Raw genomic sequence first — 25,887 nt, 5'->3', positions numbered from 1 at the left:
AATGGGGGCTAACATTGTGGCTCAGTAACTTAAGCCACTTCTCTCAATAATAGCATCCCACATCAGAGAGCTAACTCAAGTCCCAGCTACTGTGGTGTTCTAACCAAGTTTTGGCTAATGTTCCTGCAAAGACACTGGGAGGTGTACCTTGCCACCCATCTGGGAGACCAGGATGGAGTTCCTGGCTCCTGGCTCCAGCCTGGTCCAAACCTCAATGTTGAGGTTATTTGGAAGTGAACAGGTGGATGGAAAGTGCTTCTCTTCTTCTCCCTCTTCTCTTTTGCTCTGCTTTTCAAATATTTTTTAAACCTAACTAAGCTATAGTCTCCTGTATTTTCTACCTTCCTAATTATAGAATAGTATAAGTAACTTGTGTTCCTTATGAAAACTTATCTGCTATATGTATTTTTTCAGTGCATGGCAATAAAATCACTTGTATATCTACTTACCCGTTGATTTCATACCTGTGAACTCAGTCAGCCATGCATTGAATATATGAAAAACAACGCATCTGTACTGACCATGTATGAACTTGTTTACTTGTAATTTCCCAAACAATACAGTGCAAAAACTATTTACAGTTTGTACATTTACATTGTATTAGATGTCATAAGGATTCTAGAGACATATTAAAGTGTCAGGAGGATGTGCACACATTGTATACAGTTATGCTAGTTTATCAAAGAGATTTGAGTATCTGAACATTTTGATTTCTGAGAGGTGGTTGGGATCCTGAAACCAAGTGTTCAGGAATATTGAGGAATAATTGTATTATTATGTCAGTGTCCATCTGATAGCATATCTTTAATTAAGCACCTTTAATTAGGCAGTTAGTAGTTGTCAGATTAAAGAAATTCATAACTACTTGAAGGTCATATTTGGCTCAAGTAACTTGGATTTGAGATGAGTCTACATAAAGCCAAGATGATAGTATTGTCTCAGCTATTAGAAATAAAGATACCATTCCCCCTTTGTGCCTCCCCTTTTGTACATCCTGTTTTCTCATTTAGCATCTTTAGTATGTTGCCTAATACAATTTTAAATATTTATTCTTTTAATATTAAACAATTTTTCTTATTCTTCCTCCATGAACAGAACCTACCTGACATGTTGTCCTCTAGAAGTATAACTCCTATTTAAACTTGAAGAATCTTCTAAAGTCACTATTAAGAGCTTGCTTTTGGTATTAAAAAGCTTAAAAGTTAGTCATCCATGACATACAGTTTGTAACATTTATGTCAAAATAAATAGGAAATGTGCTCTAAGTCTCAAAGGACCAATCTGCAAGCTTTTATGCGCTCTTGTACTTTCTATTCTGGTATCATCATCTTGAAGGGGAAATTAAGAATGGCTAAATATTTATCCAAATGATGAAAATCAATTTAATTCTAATCAGATAGCCTCAGTGCAATTGTGTGAACATTAAAAACCTGGGGCGTTTAAAAAAATATTTATTTTGGCGGGGAGACCTAAAGACAGCAGAGCTACTATCTAATGGCTTACTTCCCAAATACCCATGGTGGCTGGGTCTGGGATCTGAGAACTCAATTCAGGTCTGTGTGTGTGGCAGTAACCCATGTACTTGAGCCATCACCTGCTGCCTCCTGGGGTATGCATTAGTAACACGCTAGAATTAACATGCCAGCTGGCACTCTGATTTAAGATGCTGGGTCTGAACTGGCAGCTGAACTGCCAAGTGAAATGCTTGCCTGGGAACTTTTTGGCACCTATATTTATGGAATACTTTTCAATTTGAAAGCAGCATGTCACAAAGATGACACCAACCAGGTAAATTTTTAATTTGCCTTTATTTCCTACTTTTGTCAGTCATTTTCTTTTGACTTATGGTCCATAGAGGAGGAAGAAATCAAAACGGGAATGTGGACAGCTGAAGTTAGGAGTTCTGTGAGGCTCGCCCTTACAGCAGAGGAAGGAACCTGGTATCTGTGGATCCTCTACCTCATTCCAGGCACTCTTAGACATTTATACTGATGAAAGCAAGTGTTTTCCTTTAATAATCAATAAGCACTTGTTCAGTGTGTTAGTACAGAGGTTATAACCTAAAAAGCAATTTTACTATTTTAGTGGTAGTAAGAGAGGAACTGTAAAAGCTTTAAAACAAAAACTTTAATGGGGAGAATCCCCCCATAATACTTTTTTTTAAAGTGTTATTTATATGAAAGGCAGAGTTAGATAAAGACAGAAAGATCTTCCATCCATTGGTTTGCCTTCCTAAGGGACTACAGTGATCAGGGGTGAGCCAGGTTGAAGGCATGAGCTATTTGTAGGTCTTTAAGATGGTGGTCCCAGGAGCCCAGGGACTTGGGCCATCTTTTGATGCTTTTCCAGCCCATTAGCAGGGAACTGAATTGTTAATGAGCAGCCAGAACTCAAACTGTCATCCAGTGGGACACTGGTGCTTCAGGCCACAGTTTAGGTTGTTGTACCACAATGCCAGCCCCTACAATTGAGTTCTTAAAGAAAAACAGTTTTATTAATTTTTTCTTTATGATATTGGGTAATAGTACCGAAGTTGATAGCAGATGGTATCAGATAACCTGGATTAATTTTGTTCTTTGTAGCATATTGCAGCTGACATGTGTACTTTTAAACTTTCTGATAACAGAGTTTGAAAAGACAAAGTAAGGGCCTGGCACGGTAGCCTAGTAGCTAAAGTCTTCACCTTGCATGCACTGGAATCCCATATGGGTGCCAGTACATGTCCTGGTGGCCCTACTTACCATCTATCTTGTGGCCTGGGAAAGCAGCAGAGGACAGCCCAAAGCCTTGGGACCCTGCACCCATGTGGGAGACCTGGAAGAAGCTCCTGGGTTCAGATTGGCTCAGCAATGGCCGTTGCAGCCACTTGGGGGAGTGAATCAGCAGATGGAAAATCTGTCCTCCTCTCTGTATATCTGACTTTGAAATAAAAATAAATAAGTCTTAACAACAACAAAAAAGACAAAAAAGGGGCAGGCGTCATGGTATAGCATGTTAAGCCACTGTTTGAAATGCCTGCATTCCAGTCAGAGTCTAGGCCACTGCTACCAATCCACTTCCCATTAATGTGCCTGGGAGGCAGCAGTTGATGGCCCATCTCCCACTTGGGAGGGCCAGGTGGTGATTCTAGCTCCTGTTGTTGGCTTAGCCCAGTTCCAGTTGTTGCAGGTACTGGACAGTAAACCAGTAGATGGAAGCTCTGTATCTACCTTTCTCTGTCATAATGCCTTTTAAACAAAGACAGGTTAAGCTAATTTTATATTTTATTTAAACCAAAAGATCTAAAATAGTAGGTCCACACCTAGCATAAAACTTATTAGCATTTACATCCTTTTTGTCTTATTGGATCTCAGAAATCCAGCATATATTTCACTTTTATAGGATATCAATTAAGATGCAAAATTTTCATCAGAAAGATTTTATTTGGATTAATAAAAATTGAAGTAGACTCATGCTAGTTTAAGCCTTACCGTTTTTTCAATAAATGTAGAACCCAAAACCATTTTTCTTTAATATTTGCTTTAATATTGACAACACTGGCTTATCTTTTAATAACATTTAACTAGAAACAAAAGTATATCTGTCAAAACGTCTCTTCAAATTAAATACAACTTTTATATAATTTAGATAAACCAAATGTGATCAACATGAAATGCAAAGGAGCATTACATAAACTATATTTTGAAAGAGCAGGGAGAGAGGTCTTCCATCCACTGTTCACTCCCTAGGTGGCCTCTACCTCCAGGACTGGACCATTCCAAAGCCAAGAGCCCAGAACCCATATGGGTCTCCAGCGTGGATGACGGCAGGGGTCCAAGTACTTGGCCTGTCCTCTGTTGCCTTGCCACACACATTAGCAGGGGACATGATGAGAAGCAGAGCAGCTGAGCTCATAATTCCAGTGTTGGAATTATGGCTCACACTCCCTGTTGCCATAATGCTGCCCTCAATCTTAATTTTTAAGCTAGAAAAATAAGCATTTCTGGATTACCAGTTAACATTTATGAAAGTATCACTTTAACTCAAGTTGCCTGCATAAAATATTCAAATAAAAACATTTACAATACTATATTATTGAATAGGAAAATCACCGAAGCTGCATCTTGACACAAATTGGGTTGGTGAGGTGCTCCTGTGCTGTACTGAAATGACACATGCACCTGCTATGCACAGCCCTTCTACAAGGTAAAGATAAATACAGCCATCCAAAGTAGTAAAGTTGCATTCGTGACACTAGAATTTTATATTACTGAGGAAAAACATTTGATATTTTTGAAAATTAAAATCTAGTTCTCGGGCCCGGCGGCGTGGCCTAATGGCTAAAGTCCTCGTCTTGAACGCCCCGGGATCCCATATGGGCGCCGGTTCTAATCCCGACAGCTCCACTTCCCACCCAGCTCCCTGCTTGTGGCCTGGGAAAGCAGTCGAGGATGGCCCAATGCATTGGGACCCTGCACCCGCATGGGAGACCCGGAAGAGGTTCCTGGTTCCCGGCTTTGGATTGGCGCTCACCGGCCGTTGCGGCTCACTTGGGGAGTGAATCATCGGATGGAAGATGTTTCTCTCTGTCTCTCCTCCTCTCTGTATATCTGACTCTGTAATAAGATAAATAAATCTTTAAAAAAAAAATCTAGTTCTCCAGTTGCACCTGCCCCATTAGCACAATTCTGGAATCCAGAATGACTGGCTCGTGATGAAAGTTTAGAGAGAAGAAGCAACTGAACCCTACTAAGTTGGATTAGTAAGAACTAAGGCCATGAACAAGTTTTTATTTCAATTTGCAAAACCATTAATGAAGGTAATTTTATATCCTAGGCCTAATCCATGTCACACTTAAAGGAATTACCTTAATAAGAATTAAATCAGTTGTTTAATTCAATATGAAACAGTGTTTCTTTAAACAGAGCAGCCACTTTTCCTGGCAGCAAAGGGCTTGCTTTCAGTTGTGTGTAAAGGCAGCTTGTAAACATATGAAATGTGATCTGAATTTGCTCTCAGATTTTATTTTTTAAAACTAAGTTCTCTATATATGCAAACTTAAAATGAAAATGTAACTGATGATTGGAGAAGTCACATTTCTTTTTTTAGTGAATGCTTATGTGCATCCAGCTACTTTGTAACCTTAAGCCCAGTTTTACTAGGTGGATCTTTTTTTTTTTTAAGATTGATTAATTTTTATAGGAAAGCCAGATATACAGAGAGGAGGAGAGACAGAGGAAGATCTTCCGTCCAATGATTCATTCCCCAAGTGGCCTCAATGGCCGGTGCTGCGCCGATCCAAAGCCAGGAGTCAGGAGCTTCTTTGAGGTCTCCCACACGGGTGCAGGGTCCCAAGGTTTTGGGCCATCCTCGACTGCTTTCCCAGGCCACAAGCAGGGAGCTGGATGGGAAGTAGAGCTGCTGGGATTAAAACCAGCGCCCACATGGGATCCCGGCATGTTCAAGGCGAGGACTTAAACCGCTATGATATCGTGCCCGGCCCTACTAGGTGGATCTTAACCTCTTAAGATTTATGCTGAGAACCAGGCAGTGAAAAATTTCTCTAGTTGATTCCTTTGTATTTGTCATATAACCAATAAAGAGTTTATTACCCTGCCAGTGGTACTTTGATCAAAGAAAAATGGGTGCAGGATATAAAAGCTTGCTTTTATTCTATGTGGAAATGTTAGGAATTGACCCGAAAGGCTTGGGCAGTATGTTGGAGAAATGGTGATGAACTGCTTAAGTGGTCAGTTAATGGGGGTGTAGGTTACATAGTTACATAGATAACATAATTACATAGATAATATTGTGGTTTAAATTAGAGATGACCGAATTTTTATTAATTACCATGCTTCCCGGATGTGGTGTGAAGGGAGCAACAGTGTCAGTGTTCTTGGTGGTTATAACAAGTGTTATTATAATGTAAAGCTGTATATTTAAAATATCTTAGTGCCAGTTTTTGATTCTGTTCAAATTGGCCGTTCTAGGAAAAGTTGGATATTGATGCACAAGTTAATTCTGGGTGATTCCTTATATTATTTGTGTACTGACTGACTAAAACTTGCACACACATTATGTATCAATTGATACTCTGTGTCAGTTACTTATATTAATATAGTAAATGTTTCTTAAAAACACTTTAATTTCCACAGATATAAATTTTTATACTTTCTTAGCACTTCAGAATGAAAGATGTATTTTTTTAAATTCATCTGAATTTATTTTAATTAAATGATGCTTAATATATACAATTTTAGTTTTCATTTTTCTATTCATATAGTCTTCCAGCTTAGTTGTCTTTTCCATGCTTTTCACTTCTCTCCTCCTCCAAGTTCCCCATGAATTTGGACTGGGAATTATCACCTTAAAGTTTTAGGCTTAATGCTACGTGTAAAATATTGGTGCTTTTCATTTCATTTCGATGTATTCTGTACCACTAAAAAGAAGGCAACACATATAGTAGCTTATTTCATTTTCAAAGGAGGAACTGGAGAGCCTTTGAATAAAAATGTGAAAAGCAGCTCTAGTGTTCATTGCCTACATGGCTTTTTGAAAAGGCTCTTAAAAACATTCCATCCGTGAATTCCAAGTCCACGAGCAGTTGGCGGCCTGCGGAGCCGAGCTGGGTGAGCAGCCAGGCCTGGGAGTGATGCCTGCTGTGGTTCCCTCAAGCTCTTGACACATGCTGATGAGTATTTCCCTTGCAGTTATCGCTGTGATGATTTCGTGGTTAACGACACCAAGCTGGGACTGGTACAGAAAGTCAGAGAACACTTACAGAACTTGGAAAAGTAAGTTAAAGGTCTTGGGGAAAGAAAGGGGGAGGGGAAACAGGGTAAGATGTCTTCTGGAATTTTTGTCTAGGGATTCGTCATGTTTTTAATGTGATAGAAATACCAATGAAACAAGCATTGGATTTGGATATCTTAAACTTTTTATAGTTATTGATCCTAGATCTGCATTATCTCACTTTTTGGTCAGATACTGTATCCAAGAGGCCATGTCATTACCCACCTGTTTGTAAACTACTTTTTTTTTTTTTTAAAGGGGAAATTTGGAGATACAAGGAAACAGCAGAGAATGATATAAAATGATGATAGAGTTATCGTTGGCGTTGAAACCTTTCTGTCTGATGTCCACGAGGCATCCTTAGAGCAGTAGGATACAGGGAGGCAGCATATTGCCCTCTCGGGTCTCTGGCAGCACAGGTTCTTGTTTCTTTTGTTTCTGGTGAGGCAACGTGTACCACTAGATCTGTGTACACCACCGCAAGGATCTGCGAATGCTCTGTCGTCCCAGAAAAAGAAGAAATGTGAATAGACTTTTCCTGCTGTAGCCAAAATAGGCAATGCAGGTGACGCTCACTTGTCTTAAACTGGAGCGATAGGCAGAACCAACCGGCAGTGCTTTCGCAGTCATGGTGCTTAGTCATAGGCCCTGGAATGACCACTGACTCAAGCGACATGTCAGTCACCCCAAATCATCAAATGCCATTGAAGTTATGTTGGCGGTTGATGTACAGAGGTCTTGCGAGAACTTTAACCAACTTAAATGCCAAGCCAAGAGCAAATTTCAGAATTGTTTTCTGAGGGTCTAATGTGGATGTCAGTGTGTGTTTTTTTTGTGTGTGTCTGTTATTGATTAATGAGATTGTGAAGCTAGTAAGAGAAGTATAATGATTGCCTTAAGATTTAAAGTAATTTAAACATGTTACAGTTAAATGTTTCTGGCTCCTCTCATTTTCCTGAGTTTATTTTTTCTTTTAACGTGAACTGAACAGCACAAGCTCTTAGGGACACACAGCAAAGCGTTTAATGTTGTCAGAAGTTGCTAGGTACCCTGACTTACTAGAGTCCTGCAGTAGTTTATGAAGCGGCATTCTTCAGTAGTGGGATCTTAGGAACTTGAATCTTTGTTAAAGAAATGGGTAGCTTCCTTATGTTTTCCTTGAGAAAACACTGCATCCTCATTCAGAAATAAACAACTAAAACTAAGTGAGAGGAAATGAAGGCATCTGAGATTATGCCTGCCTCTTCACGGCTCTGAAGCTTGTTTCCCTTGCCTACTCCATCCGGAAACCCGGTCACAGACTACATTGTCTGCGCTCCTACCTGTCGCCCCAAAGATGCTATTGTGCAGTCCCCCTTCCTGTCTTGAAAAGCATGACCTCAGTTCATGGTTAAGCTTTACAAACGAGGCTGTAACCTACAGGGCAGTTCAGTTGGGCTGCATTGCCATTTTCCTTAGACCTGGGCTGTTCTGTGCACCTTCCAAAGCAGTGCTGCCTGTGGTAGAACTCAGTGCAGTGGAGACTTCAGAGCGCCTCACTGTCTCAGCACAGCCACTGGCCACATGGGGCCACTGAACTCTGTACAAGTGGCCAGTGCGCTTGAGAAAGTGAATTTCAGGTTTTGTTTAATTTAAACTTAGCTACTTTTAATGAGTGACTACTCTTGTTTAATGAGTGAAATCTATGTTGTTACAATAATGTTCACCTCCTTTGGATCGTTTCTCTTTATGCAGAATAATCTTAGTGACTTTTTGAAGATAATTTTCTGATAAAAACTAAGCTAAATTTTTCTTTCATCAAGAAAAATTTCTTTCATAAAGAAAAATTTGGCATGATTTTAGTTCAAATTCCATGTGAATTAGAGTTTACTTTAGAATATTCTTTGCTGCATAGGTGAGCATACCTGTATTCCTGTAATGTATTATTCATTTCAGATCAGTCATAATCTATTAAGACAAATGGACAAACTACTGCACCTTTACCAAAATTAAGAAGTAGCGTATTCTTTGAGACATGCTGCTGAATTTCATTGTAACTGGCTCAGAGCAGGGTTTTCCTTTTGTTGTGAGGAAGAGGTCTTCTTTCTGAAGCTTCCTGGCGGGTTAGGCAGGTGGAGAGGTGGGTGGAGGAAAGGTGCACGTGTTTCACAGGCTACACCTGCCTGGCAGGTTTGCTGTGAGCTGCTTGTAGTCCTGGCCCCCTTTCTCCATGCTCCTCCACTGCTCAAGGAGCAGGGGAGATGTTCCCGGAAGTGGAACTCCTAGAGTTGTGGCCGCACAGGGCTTGACTGTGAGTCCCAGATGCTGAGTGTAGCACCAGTTGATTCGTTAACCTGGTGTAGTTTCTTTATGCAAATGTGTGTTGACTGTTTGTTTGTGTTTTAATAGCTCAACTTTCACAGGTGACAGACATAGGAAAAGAAAACTTTTGGAGAACTCCTCATTAAACAGCAAGTTGCTAAAAGTAAATGTAAGTAATTACATTTTATTCAACTGTAAGAATTGAGATGTAATCACTGTTTTTTGTTTAAGATTATTTATTTCTTTATTTATTTGAAAGACAGAATTACATTGAGGGAGAGAAAGACACTCTCTCATCAGCTGGTTCACTCCCACATAGGTGCAACAGCCAGGAGCCTCATCCTAGTCTCCCAGGTCGGTACAGGGACCTAGGCACTTGGGCCACCTTCTGCTATTTCTTAGGCACATTAGCAGAGTTGGATCTGAAGTGGAACAGCCGGGACTCAAACTGGCATTCATATGACATGCTAGTGTTGCAAGCTGGGGCTTAACATTCTATGCCACAATGCTGGTCCTTTAATCACTAGTTCATTACAGCTCTATAGTTTGATGTTGTCTGTTGTAAACTGATAACTGTGTGCCTTGAATTTGGAGTGTCCCACACAATGTTTGCCAGTTGTACTAATGATTCTTGATGTGATGCCAGTGAATCCGTCAGTGTCTGCCTTCCACCAGAATTATTGTGCACCCCTTCTTACAAAGCAGTTCGCTCCTGATGTACTGCTCATGTACCTTACTCCTTCATTTCTATGGGCTCAGCACGATCCTTTCTTTGTTTGAATTCCTGAGCAGTAGGGTTGGGTGTTTGGCCTAGCAGCTAAGACGCCATTTAGATTACTGGTGTCCCGTATCAGAGTACCTAGGTTTTGATGCCCTGCTTAGATCCCTGACTCCAGCTTCCTCTTGGTGCAGACCTTGGGGTGCAGCAGTGATGGCTGAAGAGCTCAGGTCTCGTCTCCCACATGAGAGACTCTGAATTATGTTCATTGTTCCTGACATAGCCTCACCCTCCTACATCTATGCCACCACCCCACCAGGCAGCTGCCGGCATTTCGCATGTCTGTCCTTCTCTACCACTCCAACAAAGGTCCCTAGTGCAGTGTTTCTGGGTCTCAAGTTTTGGTAAGTTTTATTTCTTAGGATTTCATTAATGTTATTTCACCAGGGATGGGTATTTGGTACGGCTACTAAGACACTCTTTGAGTTACCCACATTCTATATTTAAGTATCTGGGTTTGAGTCCCAGCTCTAGTTCCCATTGCATTAAGCTTCTGTTACTGTACCTTGTGGCAGGCAGCAGGTGATGGCTCAAGACTTGGGCCCCTGCCACTCACATGGGAGACCTGGCTTGGGTTCCTGGCTCGATCCAGGCTGTTGTTGGCACTTGGGGAATTAGCAAAAGGATAGAAGATCTTTCATTGATTGGAAAAATCCCAGTTTCAAATTGGTGCTAGATTTTCAAATTGAGGCCTTTGTTAAACTTTGATATTTGAAAGTTGATCTTCCCTTGGCCTTACTGATGGTCCCACTTACTGCACTCCGCAGGGAAGCACTGCTGCCATCTGTGCCACGGGCCTGCGGAACTTGGGGAACACGTGTTTCATGAATGCCATCCTGCAGTCACTCAGGTATGGCAGCCGTGTCTGGCGTCACGAGCGATGGCTTCAGATCTTGTCTCGACCACTGACTCCAGCATACAGTTTAGGCAAAGTCAGCTCACCTCCCTGTGTCTTACATTCCTGGAAATAACACTTGATGCTTCACTGTGTAGTTGGGAAAATTCACTATTTTAATTTGTTTAAAGTGCTTAAAGCACTTCCTGGCTTACTGTTACTATTTACTCTCCGTTGGTTCTTGAACAAGGTACCACATGGGCAGCAACTTCCTCTGTGGAAGGCCAGGCAGTAAATATTTTAGTATTTACAACCCTTTAAAAATATAAAACTCACTTCACAAAGGAAAGCTCCCTGGCACCAGGGAACCTTGTTAGCTTGCTTCTGTTGGTAGTTCAGTGTGCTGCACTGTCATGAGCTCAGCTGTTCAGAGGCTCCCAAAAACGTAAGACAAGTAGGAAGCGTAAAATGGCCAACTGAGAAAAGATTTAGCCATTCCAGACCTGTGCAAGTTAGATAGAAGAAACTGTAAAGTTGCATACTTTTCGGTTTTAACGAAGCATCAAAAGCCAGGATTAAGTGTCTTCCCACAGTCCTATGGCTAAGGAGGAACAGAAGGTGTACCTGACCTTCCCTCGAAGGTCCTGCCTCTCACCTAGAGAAGAAATTGTAGTTACTACAGTTCTCCTTATGGTTCTTTACAGTATGGCTAAATGATGTGGCTGGCTTCAGGATTTGTTTTTATTGGAGATATTATTAAAAACCTAGAAGCAAACACCCTGGAAAGAAATGGTGACAACCTTTAGATAGAAAATTGGGGAGTTTGAGGAATAGAGATTCTGTTTTAAGTTCTTTTTCAGTTTCTACAAAGTCATCTGTTGATCTGGTTTTCTTAAACTGTGTTAAAAACTTGTAAAGAAACTCAAGCTCAGTATAAGAGATTGCATTGAGTAAAATCTAAAGGAGACAACTGAATGGTTATACAATCCATACTAGTTTTCATAAAATGTTTTTTTGTGCTGTCCTATTGACTTTAAGAAATAATTTTCTTCCCTTCCTTTTAAAATAGTAACATTGAGCAGTTTTGCTGTTATTTCAAAGAACTGCCCGCTGTGGAGTTAAGGAATGGGAAGACGGCAGGAAGGCGAACATACCACACCAGGAGCCAAGGGGACACCAATGTGTGAGTTCCGTGAATCTTTTGCTTCCGGCTTTGTGCTATAAACACGTGATTGTACTGTTGATTCCCATTGTATTATGTGAGTTCATAAGGACACACTTAAAATTTTTTTCTTCCAAAAATTAAAGTATCTAGCTGGTAGTCAGTAATTATTGGAATTCTTTTTATTTATTTACTATAACAAGCAGGGTAAATTTGACATTCTACTTATCGAGTCTTGGCAGATTTGGGCATTTTAGAATTGGCATCCAGTTCTAGGTGTAGAAGAGCATGGATATCATTAGGCCCTTATGAATTGATTTCTGTAACAGTGTTAGGTGGATCTGTTTTAGATTAAAAATTTCTACTGATAAAATTAATTGCAAGGCAACACAGTCAATCAGTAGCTGAGATGGACAGGGAAAAATAGCCAAGTGTTTATGAAGGACTAACCTTGGGTTCAAATTCAGTATTTCCCTGCCCTATTTGAGGTTCAGAAGAGTTTATCATGTGATTGTAAGTAAAGGGCACTTTGTCAGAACAGAGCTGTGGCTTCTATACAGTTAGTGCTCCCCTTGCCTCTGTATCTCCATCACCCCAGTCCCACTAATTCTGACAGACCATCGTAGATTCTAAAACTGTGCTGTGTCCGTGGTCATGCTGGATAGGGTAGGAGGTGCTGGACGAGTGAACAGTCTGGACTGAGCCACAGTGCAGGGCACCTTTAGAGCCATGCAGTGAAGCAGGGTGGAGTGGCAGCATCGGGTGATGCTGGAACAGTCTTCTTTGGTAGCAGTGTTTGAGAGAAGCTGACAGTGCCAGCCCTCAAGGAGGCATCAGTGAGGTTGTAGAAGATAGTGGTGACATGAAGAGAAGAAATGCATGTGCGTGGAGGTTAAGGGCACAGTTAGTAGTTCTCAGGTATCAGTGTCATCTAGGGTTTAATTACAGACTGCAGAAATTGCCTCTGGCTAATTCAGAGAAGCACAGTACTGCAGCACTATCAGTGAAGCAAGCAGTACTGGGGTCGGGGAATATCAATTATTGGGAGCCGGGGCAAGCAGCACTATAGCACTCCCCCACTCCGTAACTGTCGTGTAAGGACACCTTGCAGCGTGACCCGGGCAGTACAGCCAGGGCTGCTGCTACTCCTGGATCCTAGATGCTACTCTACCCCAAGAGAGACTCGTGCACTCTCATGGCTTCAGACAGGCAGAACCCAGGCCAGGTTGTTGCACTCCGAGTGCCAGGGGAGCTGGGAAAGTGAATAGTTGATCTTTTCAACTAAGGCTGTTAAGGAAGTAGAATGACATAGGAAGAGGGTTCAAAAACTGGGAAGTCAAAAATGCAGTGTATATTGAAAGGATCTACTGGAAAACAGGGTGCAGAAAGAAGATCCTGAGGGACTCTGACGTAGTAATCAAGTATGCATGAGCATGCTGGTTATATGGACAGATAAATGCAATCGAAGTAGGGGAGGTGGATCCCTCTAGCTATGTGTCTAGAAAACCAAAAGTAACGATGACATAAATCCATAGTATATTTTTAAAGTAAGAGTTAGAGATTACCTATCTAAGGCTATTTTTTTTAAAAGATTGATTTAATTTTATTAGAAAAGCACAGCTACAGAGAGAGGAGGAGAGACAGAGAAAATCTTCTGTTTGTTCACTCCCCAAATGGCTGCAGTGGCCAGAGCTGAGGCAGTCTGCAGCCAGGATCCAGGAGCTTCCACTGGGTCTCTCACACAAGTGTAGAAGCTCAAGGACTTGGGCCCTGCCCCACTACCTTCCCTGGCCATAAACAAGGAGGTGGATCAGAAGTGGAGCTGCCAGTGCTTGAGCCAGTACTCATATTGATTCTGGCACAACATTGAGAGGCTGAGCCAACTGCACCATGGTGCCAGCCCCCTAGCTGGCTTTTGGCTTCCTGTTCCAGCAGTCCCAGGGAGTGGCTCCCCTGCACATCATCTAGAATAGTCCTGAGCCCTCACCACTGCATCCCCATGCCAGCTGGTGGGGAGATGGAAAGCAGGAATAAAGCAACTGTTCTTTCACATGCTGGGTAAAAAAATGAAAGTTGCAGTCCTAGAGGGAAGAAAATAGATATTGGGGAAGGCAGGAAAATGTGGAAGGTACTTTTGAGCAGTTCAGCACAAAGAGAATTTCCAGATCATTGTGTTGGAAACAAGAAACCTGAAAAAAAAAAAAAGCAGTCCTGAGAACATCTCAGTTTAAGATTTGAGATAGAGAGCGATTAGTGTTGTTGGGAGCACTGAAACTTTGTGGCCGTGGGTCCTCTGAGGGGAGCGGATGGTCACAGACTGAACTCCGGGAAGTGGTCCTCGTGGCAGGCAAGAAGGGCCAAACACAGGAGCAGGAGACAAAGATCCTATACAAATAAGGCACTACTTTTCTCACAGAACTAATCACATGGTTCCAGAACTAGTTCTGTCAGTAACTGCCCCTGTTTATACATCCTGGGTGCTCTTATTTAACTGTCGGGCTTAGTTTGGATAAGACAAAATCCTTTTCAGGTTTTCATAGTTTCAGTGTGCCCTTCAGCCAACAGGTCTGTGCACTGTGGTCAGAGCCTCTGTCTACTGCTGAGCTGTCTTCTTCCCGTCTTGCAGGTCTCTGGTCGAAGAGTTCAGAAAGACACTGTGTGCTCTGTGGCAAGGCAGCCAGACGGCGTTTAGCCCTGAGTCCTTATTTTATGTTGTTTGGAAGATTATGCCGAATTTCAGGTAAGTGGACTTTAAAGAAGAGTATATAAAAGCATGAATATTATTCTTTGCTCTGTGTCCAAATTTAGTTTCCAATAAATGGTGACCTTCTAAATATTCTAAATAATAAAGAGTGTTTCATTGTTTTTCTTTTTAGAAGAGCAGCTGTTGAATACATTGGACCTGATGTTTATGTCTATTTGAGAAACAGATGTTATGACTGTCTTTAGGGGCAGACATGGTAGCATCCCTCGGGCAGCTGCTCTGCTCAGCTTCCTGCTCATGTGACTGGGAAGCAGTGGGTGATAACCCCAGTCTTGGGTTTCTACACACATATGGTAGTCCCAGATGGAGTTCTTGGTTCCTGGCTCTTTTTTTTTTCTTTTAAGATTTATTTATTTTATTGGAAAGGCAGAATTACAGAGAGGAGGAGAAACAGAAAGGAAGATCTTCTGTCTGATGATTCACTCCCCAAGTGAGCACAATGGCCGGTGCTATGCCGATCTGAAACCAGAAGCCAGGAACCTCCTCCAGGTCTCCCATGCGGGTGCAGGGTCCCAAGGCTTTAGTCCGTCCTCAACTGCTTTCCCAGGCACAAGCAGGGAGCTGGATGGGAAGTGGAGCTGCTAGGATTAGAACCGGCACCCATATGGGATCCCGGGGCGTTCAAGGCGACGACCTTAACCACTACGCTATCGTGCCAGGCTCAGCTCCTGGCTCTTTAAAAAGACCTATTTGCTTGAAAGGCAGAATGACAGATGATTTCAGTGCTACAATGCACACAACAGCCAGAGAGCTGGGTCAAACCAAACCAAACTCTTTGGGGGCTCCATCTGGGTCTCCCGTATGGGTAGCAGAAACTCAGGTGCTTGGCACCCAGGCACCTCAACAGGAAGCCAGATCCAAAGCATGGGATAGCTGGTACTCAAAACTGGTACTCCCACAGGGGATGTGGACAACCCCAGCAGTGGCTTAACTTGCTGAGCTATAGTGCTTACCCCTAAAATAAACAGTTCATAAAAAAATTGAAGAATATGAAAAAGTCTCTAACAAACATTGGGCATTTCGTTGTTCTAAAAACAAAGCCAGTAAAAATAAAATACACTGCTTAAAAATTCCATTGATTCAAAGTTTCATAAAGAATTACCATCATACACTGTTGTAACAATTCAACTGAAACAGCTCATGTGTAATCAGTGGAAGTCCATTTTGCCTGGCTTCCTGTTGCAGTCTGGATCTGAAGCTCTGGGGAGTCTGTGGTTTGTCCATTAAGGCTCATGTGCTGGAAGGTGGCTGCACCCCGTCCTAGTGTGGCCAGAGACCTGTTGTTCGCTGTGCTTGCCTTCCAGCCTGGCTGCACAGGAAGTGCCCCTACCCTCTGGAGTCCTGCTTCTCCTGAACAGTAGCAGATCCAGACACTGTGGCTGCCGGACAGCAGTCTTGGGTACCACCTACAGATTGTTCCCTTCTGAAACAGGTCGTGGTTTTGACATGCCATCCATCATTTTGGCGTCTCGCATACAGCCATATACATTCCTGTTCTTAAAAAACTGAAAGCAAAATCCAGCAACATGTAGTAAAACTTGCCCTGTTTGCCTAATAGATCATTTTATTACTATGAAGAAATGTTTCCAAGAACTTCAAAAGATGAGTTTGTTGCCTTGATGAGGAGCCAGCCCAAAGCCTCTGGCACAAGTGTTTCTTCTTTGTCCTTGTCTCTGAAAGGGAACTTGTATGTGTCCTTGCATCCTGTCCCTTCAGTTTCCTCTCAGCAGAGTTGAATTTTAGAATTCATGACTCTAAATCAGAAAGGTGGAAATGACTGCCAAATAACCATTAGTCAGGTCTGGACTCAATATAAGATTTCCAACAATCATGCATTTAGACCCTTCAGAGGAAGTTAATCCCTGTGTTTATTATCATACAACCTTCTCTGTGCCAGGCACTCAGTGTTTTATATCTGATATTCATTTAAAATCAAGCAATGCCAAAATGGATGCCAAGGTAGAAAGTGTTATCTTCAATTTTAGAGAAGAAAAGATGGAAGAAGCAGCTTGTTCAGGCTTCTGTGTCTAGCTGTGACCAGCCAAACAGAACCCAGGTGTTGGGGAGCTGGTTAGTGAGTGGGTGTGTCCCTGGGCATTTGTCCACACGTCTTGAGTGGGTCCCTGTGCGAGCAGAGTCCTTCATTCTGTCAAGTTTAGAAATGTAATATTTTTGTGCCACGTAATTTGACATTTCTTCTAGATCTTCACACATGTCTGTCCTTTCTAGTTTCTGTGGCCTAGCTGTGAGCAGGACTTCATGGTTGGTTGTATTCTTTAACTCGTTCCAGAATTCCTACTAGTGAAAGGAAGGAACCCCTGGAAATGGCAGAGTAAAAAAACAAACAAGCAAGCAAAAAACCAAAAACCTTAGCATCATCTCGGAGATGACTTATTTTTTTTTAAATTATTTATTATTTAACTTCAGTAATTACATTGTATTATGTGACACAGTTACATAGATACTTGGGTTCTCCCCACCCCTCCCCAAACCCTCCCACCATGGTGGATTCCTCCACCTTGTTGCATAACCACAGCTCAAGTTCAGTTGAGATTTCCCCATTGCAAGCGTATACCAAACATAGAGTCCAGCATCTTATTGTCCCGTCAAGTTCAACGGCTTCTTAGGTATACCCTCTCTGGTCTGATGACAGAGCCAGCAGAGTATCATCCCAGTCAATTGAAAGCTCCAACATACCATCAGCAAAAATTTACATCATTATGGAATTAATTGACATAGTAATGAGTAACCAATATGTTAAAAGTAAATGCGGGTTCCCAGCCACCTTCTGTGACCACCTCACCTATACTTCAATTTTAGTTTATACACAACATATAACATTCAAAACATAACATGTTATACATAACATCATATCATCTTAAATTAAGGCAAACATGTGGTATTTAACCTTTTGGGATTGGCTCATTTCCCTTAGCATTATGGTTTCCAGTTTGGCCCATTTGGCCACAAAGAACTGCATTTTGTTTTTTTTAATAGCTGAGTAGTATTCCATGGAGTAGATGAACCATAGCTTTCTTATCCAATCCTCTGTTGATGGGCATTTTGGTTGTTTCCATGTTTTTGCAATTACTGATTGTGCTGCTATGAACATAGGAGTGCATGTTGGTTTCTCATAGAACAAGTGTTCTGGATATATTCCTAGGAGTGCTATTGCTGGATCATACGGTATGTTGAATTTGAGTTGTTTGAATATTCTCCATACTGATTTCCATAGAGGCTGTACCAGCCTGCAGCCCCACCAGCAGTGGAGTAGGGTTCCCTTTTCCCCGCAACCTCGCCAACAAGTGTCGTTGGTGCTTTTATTCATGTGGGCCAGTCTTACTGGCGTTAGGTGGTACCTCATTGATGTTTTAATTTGGATTTCCCTTATTGCCAGGGAACTTGAGCATTTTTTCATATGTTTATTTGCCATTTGGGTTTGTTCCTTTGTGAAGTGTCTGCCCATTTCCCGTGCCCATTTCTTGAGTGGGTTGCTTGTTTTGACATTTTGGTTGTTTTGTAGCTCTTTGTATATTCTGGATATTAGCCCTCTATCACCTATGTCGTGTGCGAAGATCTTCTCCCATTCTGTGGGTTGCCTTTTTACTTTGTTGATTGTTTCTCTAGCTGTACAGAAGCTTCTTAGTTTGATGAGGTCCCAACTGTTTATTTTGGTCTTGATTTCTACTGCATCTGGAGTCTTTTTTAGGAAGTGAGGGCCTACCCCTAAGTGTTCCAGTGTGTTTCCAACATTGTCTTCCAAAAGTTTGAAGGTTTCTGGATGTAGGTTTAGATCTGTTATCCATTTAGATCTGATCTTAGTGTATGGTGAGAGATGTGGATCTATTTTTTTGTTTCTGCAGGCTATCAACCAGTTGTCCCAACAGCATTTATTGAACAGACCTTCCCATTTGCCTGGGTTGTCGTTTGTCTTTTTGTCAAAGATTATTTGGCTGTATCTGTGTGGGTTTCCTTCTGGCGTTTCTATTCTGCTCCATTGATCTTCCTCTCTATCTTTGTGCCAGTACCACGCTGTTTTGATAACCACTGCCCTGTAGTATGTCCAGAGGTCCGGAACTGTGATTCCCCCTGCTAACTTCCTGTTCTTCAGGATAGTTCTAGCTATCCGTGGTTTTTTGTGCTTCCAGATGAACCTTTGGATCATTGTTTCCAGTTCCATGAAGAATGTTTTGGGCAATTTGATTGGGATTGCGTTGAATGTATATATTGCTTTTGGCAGTATAGACATTTTAATGATATTGATTTTACGGAGATGACTTATGATATGTAGATTTTTAAGTTTCCTGAACACTGAGAAGGTGTTTTGGTATTAGATGGCCTTTCTCTTAATCCTACAATAACTGGAGCCGTTCCCCATTTTCTTGTACTTGAACAGGTTGTCTCTTGCTTAGGTCTGGAGGTCATGTCCTCACTGCAGCTGCACAGCGTGCAGGTGGAGACCAGGAGGGGCGGGCTCCTTAGATCCCAGCCGCTCTTGGCTTGGCACACCTGCGCGAACGGGCAGTGAGCCTGGACCCTGTCTTCTATTGACCTACGGTCCCAAAGTGCATTTAAATGGAGAAACCCCATTTTCCTTGGCTGACAAATGACGGTGTCAAGGTGGCTTGATCTTGGGATGAACCCTGAGGAACTCTGAAATACAGACATGGCTGTGGAGGCCGGCTCGGCTTTCACAGTCCGAGTGGATGGAGAGGCTGCCAGGCTTTCCTTTTGCTCCCTCACATCAGAGCCAGTCCTCCAGCAGGGCCTACTTCACCACACTTCCCGTGGCTGCTAGTACCCAGGCTCTTCCGACCTTCTTTCTCATACAGTTACTTTAAAGGTTAGTTAGTTTTTTGTTTTTGTTTTTTTAATGGGCAAAATATACATAATTCAGAATTGCAAATGTTAAAAAGAATGTACCCAGGAGGTTTTCCTTCTGATCTGTCCCCTAGCATTTGCTGTTTTCTAGCTGAGACTCACTTCCTAGAATTCCTAGATGTGTGTGTGTGTGTGTGTGTGTGTGTGTGAGAGAGAGAGAGAGAGAGAGAGAGAGAGAGAGAGATTCTTAACATTAATGGTAACATGCTGTCTTTTTTTCCACTTTGAGATGACTTGGATTATGTAAATAGCGGCCTCCATTTTATAAGCATACCATAATTTGTGTAATGGTTTCCTACCAACTGCTACAGACTTTCTAGTCTTGCTGGTCCAAACAGTGCTGCAATGAATAGTCTTTTTTTTTTTTTAAGACTTCATTTTTATTTAAAAGCCAGGATTAGAGAGGACAGAGAGGTCTTCCATCTGCTGGTTCACTCCCCAATGGCTACAATGGCCAGAGCTGAGCCAATCTGAAGCCAGGAGGCAGGAGTTAGGAGGGTCTTCTGGGTTTTCCACGTGGGTGCAGGGTCCTAAGGCTTTGGGCTGTCTTCTAGTGCTTTCCTAGGCCACAAGCAGGGAGCTGGATGGGAAGTGGAGCAGCTGGGATACGAACCAGTGCCTATATAGGATGCCAACACATGTGTTTTTGCCTCCTATACCATAGCCCCAGCCCCAGTGAATAGTCATATGCATGCATGTGAAGCCTTCCAAAAGAGGGATTTTGAGAGCAAAAGGTGGTGTTAAGCTTTGACAGTCTTTTCTGCTAACCTTTGCTACTCTGTATTTTCCTTAGCATCAGTTTGTGCTTTTGCCTTGGTATTTTACTTGTCCTTGCTTTTGCAGAAAATGTTACGTTGTGAGTCCTGTCTCATTCTTTACAATCCAGCTTAATACTAACACCCTCTAAGAAAGTCTTCTGATGATGCAAATCAGGTCATAGTGTTTATCCCTTGCTTTCCATACTATACATGTATTGTCTCTACTTTCCTTGTACAACCTGATTTACTATATTTGTCTTGACTTCCCAAAGCAGAGCTCTTTCATTTTTTAATCGGGTATAATAGTTGAAGTTTTAAAATAATGGGTGAGTAAGTTACTGAGACATTTTTTTTTTCGCTAGGTAAAAGGATGTGATACTCTCATAGTAATATCCTGATATGTTTGTGAATACAGAAGGACTTAAAATATATCTTGATATAAACAGTATAGTTATTCTAGCTAGAATTTTGCTGTTTATTTGCAGACACAAATCCATTTTTGTCTGTTCATTTGTTAGTGCTTCTATTTTGAGGAAACCCAGCCATGACTGGTGCCAAACACTAGAAATAGCTAAACTTATTTTGGTTTTATAGGAACTTCCGCCAAACAGTAACTTGAACTCTTTTATGAATGTTAAGTATGAACGCAGCCTAAAATTCCAAGATGTGCTAAGTATTTTAGAATAAATTTGTTCTAGAATAGCTTTTTTAAAAAGATTTATTTATTATTTATTGGAAAGTCAGATTTACAGAGAGAAGGAGAGACAGAGAGAGAAAGATCTTCCACCCACTGGTTCACTCCCCAAGTAGCCGCAACAGTTGAGCCGCAGATCCGAAGCCAGGAGCTTCCTCTGGGTCCTTCTGCATGGGTGCAGGGTCCCAAGGCTTTGGGCCGTCCTCGACTGCTTTGCCTGGCCACAAGCAGGGAGCTGAAGGGAAGTTAAGCGAGCAGCCAGGAGATGAACCGGCTCCCATATGGGATCCCAGGCATGCAATGCAAGGACTTTAGCCACTAGGCTACTGTGCCAGGCTCGTATTAAAGTGATTGAGAATATATTTTTAAGATTTATTTGTTTGAATGGCAGAGTTACATGGCCAATGGAAGGGGGAGATTAAGAAAGGGAGACTGAGTTTCCATTTGCTTGTTTACTCCCCAAACAGCTGCTATGGCTGAGGGTGGCTCAAATTACAGCCAGAAGCTCGGAGCTTGCTCTGGCCTCTCTCATGGGCACAGCGCAGGAGCCCTAGTGTTTGGGCCATCCTCTGCTGCTTTCCCAGGCGCACTAGCAGGGAGCTGCGTCCAAAGGCAGGATGCCAGTATTGCAGGTGGTGGCTACACCACAATGCTGGCGCCTGGAACAGACATTTCCTGTTCCTTCTTGGACGCTGCCATTTCACAGATGGTAGGCTGGCAGTGCTGAGCACAGGGATCAGTAGTGTCCAGGGGTGCGCCCCAGCCCCGCACCTGCTTGCATCTCACCATACTTGAGTGTTCTGTGATAGGCAGTTTATTATTTGGACCCTGGCTGTTTGACACTCAGGCACCTGCAGAGTGACATTGTCTTTGACCATTTTTTTCACTAGAACGTTTCTTGAAGATGGGGTGCCTTTAAGTCCGTGTTCCTTGTGCCACAGCTTTCTGGGAGGCGATAGCCGTGGGTGTGGAGGCTGTGCTTTGTGGTGGGCTTCCTCCTTGGCCCTCCGATCGGAAAGGATGCCTAGGCTCTGGGGCCTTCCTGGGTTTGCAGCGCACCCCTCCAGCAGGGATCTCTCAGCAGGGGTCCAGAAACGGGTCATATAGTTGAGGACGTGAACAAAGCTAAAGGCCAGTGTGAACGTGGGAACCCCCATTACTGCTTTGTCTCCACTCTTCATTTCCACCTGTGACAGACACATTCATGACTCTTCATAGTTCCCTCACTAATTTTCAAGCAGCTGTTGGGTGATATTGCTGAGATCTTTATACCAAACACTGCACCCCAAAGGTGAGTGGGGAGTATTTCCTTTTAACAAGCTACCATAACAAAAGAAACCTCAGTGGACTACAGAGGAAGATTCTGAAGATTATGCAACTGGGAAATAGCTCTAGTTTGTTGAATTTAACTTACAAAATAATGCTTAAGGCTTTCAGATAACAAAATGATATATTTAAATTAAAAAAAATGCTATTGTAGATTTTTTTCTTTTTTTGGTTGTCAGAATCAGAAAAATGGTCCCATTAAAAAAAAAGGCAGACACCATTTCCTGGTCAATTTTTTTTTTAAAAAAGACATTTATTTAAAGGCAGATTTTGCAGAGAGGTCTTCTGTCCTCTGGTTCACTCTCCAAGTGGCCGTAATGGCTGGAGCTGAGCTGATCTGAAGCCAGGAGCCAGGAGCTTCTTCCAGGTCCCAAGCACTTGAGCCATCCTCTAGTGCTTTCCCAGGCCACAACAGGGAGCTGAATGGGAAGTGGAGCAGCTGGGACAGAACTGGCAGCCAAATGGGATGCCAACACGGCAGGCAAAGAATTAGCCTTCTGGGTCCGGCACGATAGCGTAATGGTTAAAGTCCTTGCCTTGAATGTGCCAGGATCCCATATGGGCACCAGTTTTACTGCTGGCAGCAGCCCTGCTTCCCATCCAGCTCCCTGCTTGTGGCCTGGGAAAGCAGTTGAGGACGGCCCAAAGCCTTGGGACCCTGCACCCGTGTGGGAGACCCGGAAGGGGCTCCTAGCTTTGGATGGGCTCAGCTCTGGCCATTGCTGCTGCTTGGGGAGTGAATGAACAGAGACTGAAGATCATCCTCTGACTCTCCTCCTCTTTCCAATAAAAATAAAATAAATCTTTAAATAAAAAAAAAGAAAGAAAGGTGCCTGTATCAGGACTGGCTTTGTGGAGCAGCAGGTAAAACCACTGCATGTAACACAGCATCTTGCATGTAAGTGACTGGGTTTGATTCCCCACCCTGGCTCCAAGCAGACTGTGGGAGGCTACGCCACTAGGTCTCTATTTCCCACATGGGAGACCGGTGCTGCGCTCCCAGCCCTGGCTGTTGCAGGTCAGAAGGAGTGACTCAGCCAATAGCAGCTCTCACTTGATCTTTGTGATTCTCAAATAATTAAAAAAAAATTTTTTTTCAGGATATTTGTTTTTATTTGAAAGGCAGAGTTACACAAAGAGAGGAAGTGAGACAGAGAAAGATCTTCCGTTGACTAGTTTACTCTGCAGTTGGCTGCAATGGCTGGAGCTGGTCAGTCTGAAGCCAGGAGCCAGGAGTTTGTTCCAGGAGACCCTTGTGGGTACAAGAGCCCAGGAACTTGGGCCATCCTCTGCTACTTTCCCAGAAAGCTGGATCAGAAGTCAAATAATGTTGTAAAAGATTGTTTGTAATGACATCTATAATTCAGGCAGGTGTGGAGACAGTGAGCTCACTGTCTACTCCCCCAGATACCTGCAGGGAGCAGGAATGAAGGCAGTGCACATCTCCCTCGTGGGCGGAAGGGATTCGGCCAAAAGTCAGTACCTGCTTCATGTCAGGTATTAAGCTGGACTCGGCAGCCAAAACCGGGGATTTAACCTGGGCACTCTGATAACAGAGTTGTGGATGTCTTAACTGCTACGCCAAATGACCATGTCCAAAATATTGTATTTTGAAAAATTACGGTGTAGGGGTCAGGGTCAGCATGTTGGTAGAGCAGGATAATCCCTCCGCCTTTGGTGTCAGCATGCTATATGGTTCAAGTCTCAGCTGCTCTACTTCTGATCCAGCTCCCTGCTAATGAACTGGGAAAACAGTGGAGGATACCCCCAAGGCCTTGGGCTCCTGCACTCATGTGGGATATCCAGAAGAAGCTCCTGGCTCCTGGCTTCAGAGAAGCCCAGCTCCGGCCAGTACAACCATTTGAGAAGTGAACCAGCAGACAGAAGCTCTCTATCCTTCTGTGTCTGTAATTCTTTTAGATAATGATTTTATGACTATATATATATACACACATATATGTAATATATATATATAATGGTGTAGTTGAATAATTCATTAATGTGCATTAGACAGATTTTGAAAAAAAATTAGCTTCCATCCACTGGACTGTGTTAGTTCCTAATTACATAAAGTGGCCAGCCGTGAGCCCAGCCCAGAGCTAAGAGCTCGCTCCAGGTTGTCTGCATCGGTGGCCAGTACCCAGCCACATGATGGACTGTCCCGGGGCCACAGGCTGCTGGAGTCAGGAGCCAGGGCTAAGAATCAAACCTCAGCATGCTGACAGGGTCTGGGTGTCATACCTGGAGTCTTATCTACTAGGCTAGATAGCTGTTCTTTAAAAGGACATGAGTATGCATTCGTGAGGAAAATGCGCACTGGGTTACCACAGGGCACTGGCTTGAATGACATTTTAGAACAATAATGGAATTTGACTGAAATTTTTGTATGTGGTAGAATTTCAGACAATACTAATCTTGCCTATGGAGTCATGAAAAAGAAGAATGTGGTAATAAAGTTTAAAGCACCTCCTTAGTTGTGTAAAGGAATGTTATCAGCTTTTCGTTATCTTAACTAAAATACTCAAGGCAAGCTTCTTGGGAGGGACAGGGTTTCTCCCCGCATACTGTCTGCAGGTCCCATCAGTGGAGGCCGGCCATGGTAGAGAGAGATGCAGAGAGAAGCGGAGAGAAGCTAGAGAGAAGCTAGGACTCACTTAGCCTGAATAGGAGCCCTGACCCCTCCAGTGAGAACTTCCTTCTGAGCGCCAGTCCCGCCCCGCCCACAAGGCCTCGCATGGCCTTGGCCTCCTCACTGCCACCATTAGATCAGTCTTAATCCAGCCATCTTTAGAATGAAGAGTTCAGAGTTTCAGCAGCCACATCAGCTTGCGAAACAAAGCTCTGCAGAATGCGTAACAAGGCTTTAAAAAAAACATGTCTGCTCACGGGAGCCTTACATATTTGAGTGTATCTTCTGTTTAGTTGCTGTAAACAGTTCAGGAAAAGCTGTGGGGAAAGGCTAGAGGGATGCCGGAGTTTTACATTCCCTGGGTAAGGGAGATTGTTTTCATAATGTATAACTTCCAGGAAAACACACGGTGAAGCAAACTCTGGCTGAAAGAAATTTTGTTTACGGAACTGTGGCTCGGAAGGGTGACTGGTGTTTTAACCAAAAAACCTAGAAGATGGCTGAAGAGAACTTTCATGCTGGCAGACTCTAACTTTTCTGTTACAGTTTTGCAAAAAAAAAAAAAAAAAAGCATTCTGTATAATATTGCTTGATTTATTTTACATAAATACATCTACGGAGACTTTCTAACACTATCTACTTACTATAGTTCACTTGACCTGGACTTGTGTTTGTATTAGAATTACATAAAACTTCCTGTCTCAAGATAGTGTAAGAATTCAGTGTATATATTAAAGTTTTAAGTTGGAACATAGTGGAGGAGTGAACCAGCAGATAGGAGTGCATACTCTCAATTTCTTTTAAAAGTACTTCATGAATACCTTTTGGGGCCCAGTGTGATAGCCTAGTGGCTGAACTTCTCTTCTTGCATGCACCGGGATCCCATGTGAGTGCCCATTCTAATCCCCGCAGCCCCACTTCCCATCCAGCTCCCTGCTTGTGGCCTGGGAAGGCAGTGGAGCATGGCCCAAAGCCTTGGGACCCTGCA

The 25,887-nt window shown here is 42.7% G+C and overlaps 1 protein-coding gene across 13 annotated transcripts in view; it reads left to right on the top strand.

The window, feature by feature from the left end:
- The window catches only part of USP3 (ubiquitin specific peptidase 3), a 102,650-nt gene that overhangs the window by 58,087 nt on the left and 18,676 nt on the right, over positions 1 to 25,887 (top strand). For 10 of the 13 annotated variants that reach the window (XM_004578001.3, XM_058665716.1, XM_058665722.1 and 7 more), the window contains 5 exons: positions 6,690 to 6,773; positions 9,160 to 9,241; positions 10,618 to 10,700; positions 11,755 to 11,868; positions 14,474 to 14,587. In XM_004578001.3, coding sequence (XP_004578058.2) covers positions 6,690 to 6,773; positions 9,160 to 9,241; positions 10,618 to 10,700; positions 11,755 to 11,868; positions 14,474 to 14,587 — 477 coding nt within the window. Of the gene's footprint in view, positions 1 to 4,135; positions 4,186 to 6,689; positions 6,774 to 9,159; positions 9,242 to 10,617; positions 10,701 to 11,754; positions 11,869 to 14,473; positions 14,588 to 25,887 lie in introns of those variants that run through there. The other 3 variants (XM_058665714.1, XM_058665724.1, XM_058665725.1) reach the window with 3 other exon arrangements.

Source organism: Ochotona princeps, chromosome 6, assembly GCF_030435755.1.
Source record: "Ochotona princeps isolate mOchPri1 chromosome 6, mOchPri1.hap1, whole genome shotgun sequence".
Taxonomy (NCBI): Eukaryota; Metazoa; Chordata; class Mammalia; order Lagomorpha; family Ochotonidae; genus Ochotona; species Ochotona princeps.
This window is presented reverse-complemented; position numbering and strand designations above follow the sequence as displayed.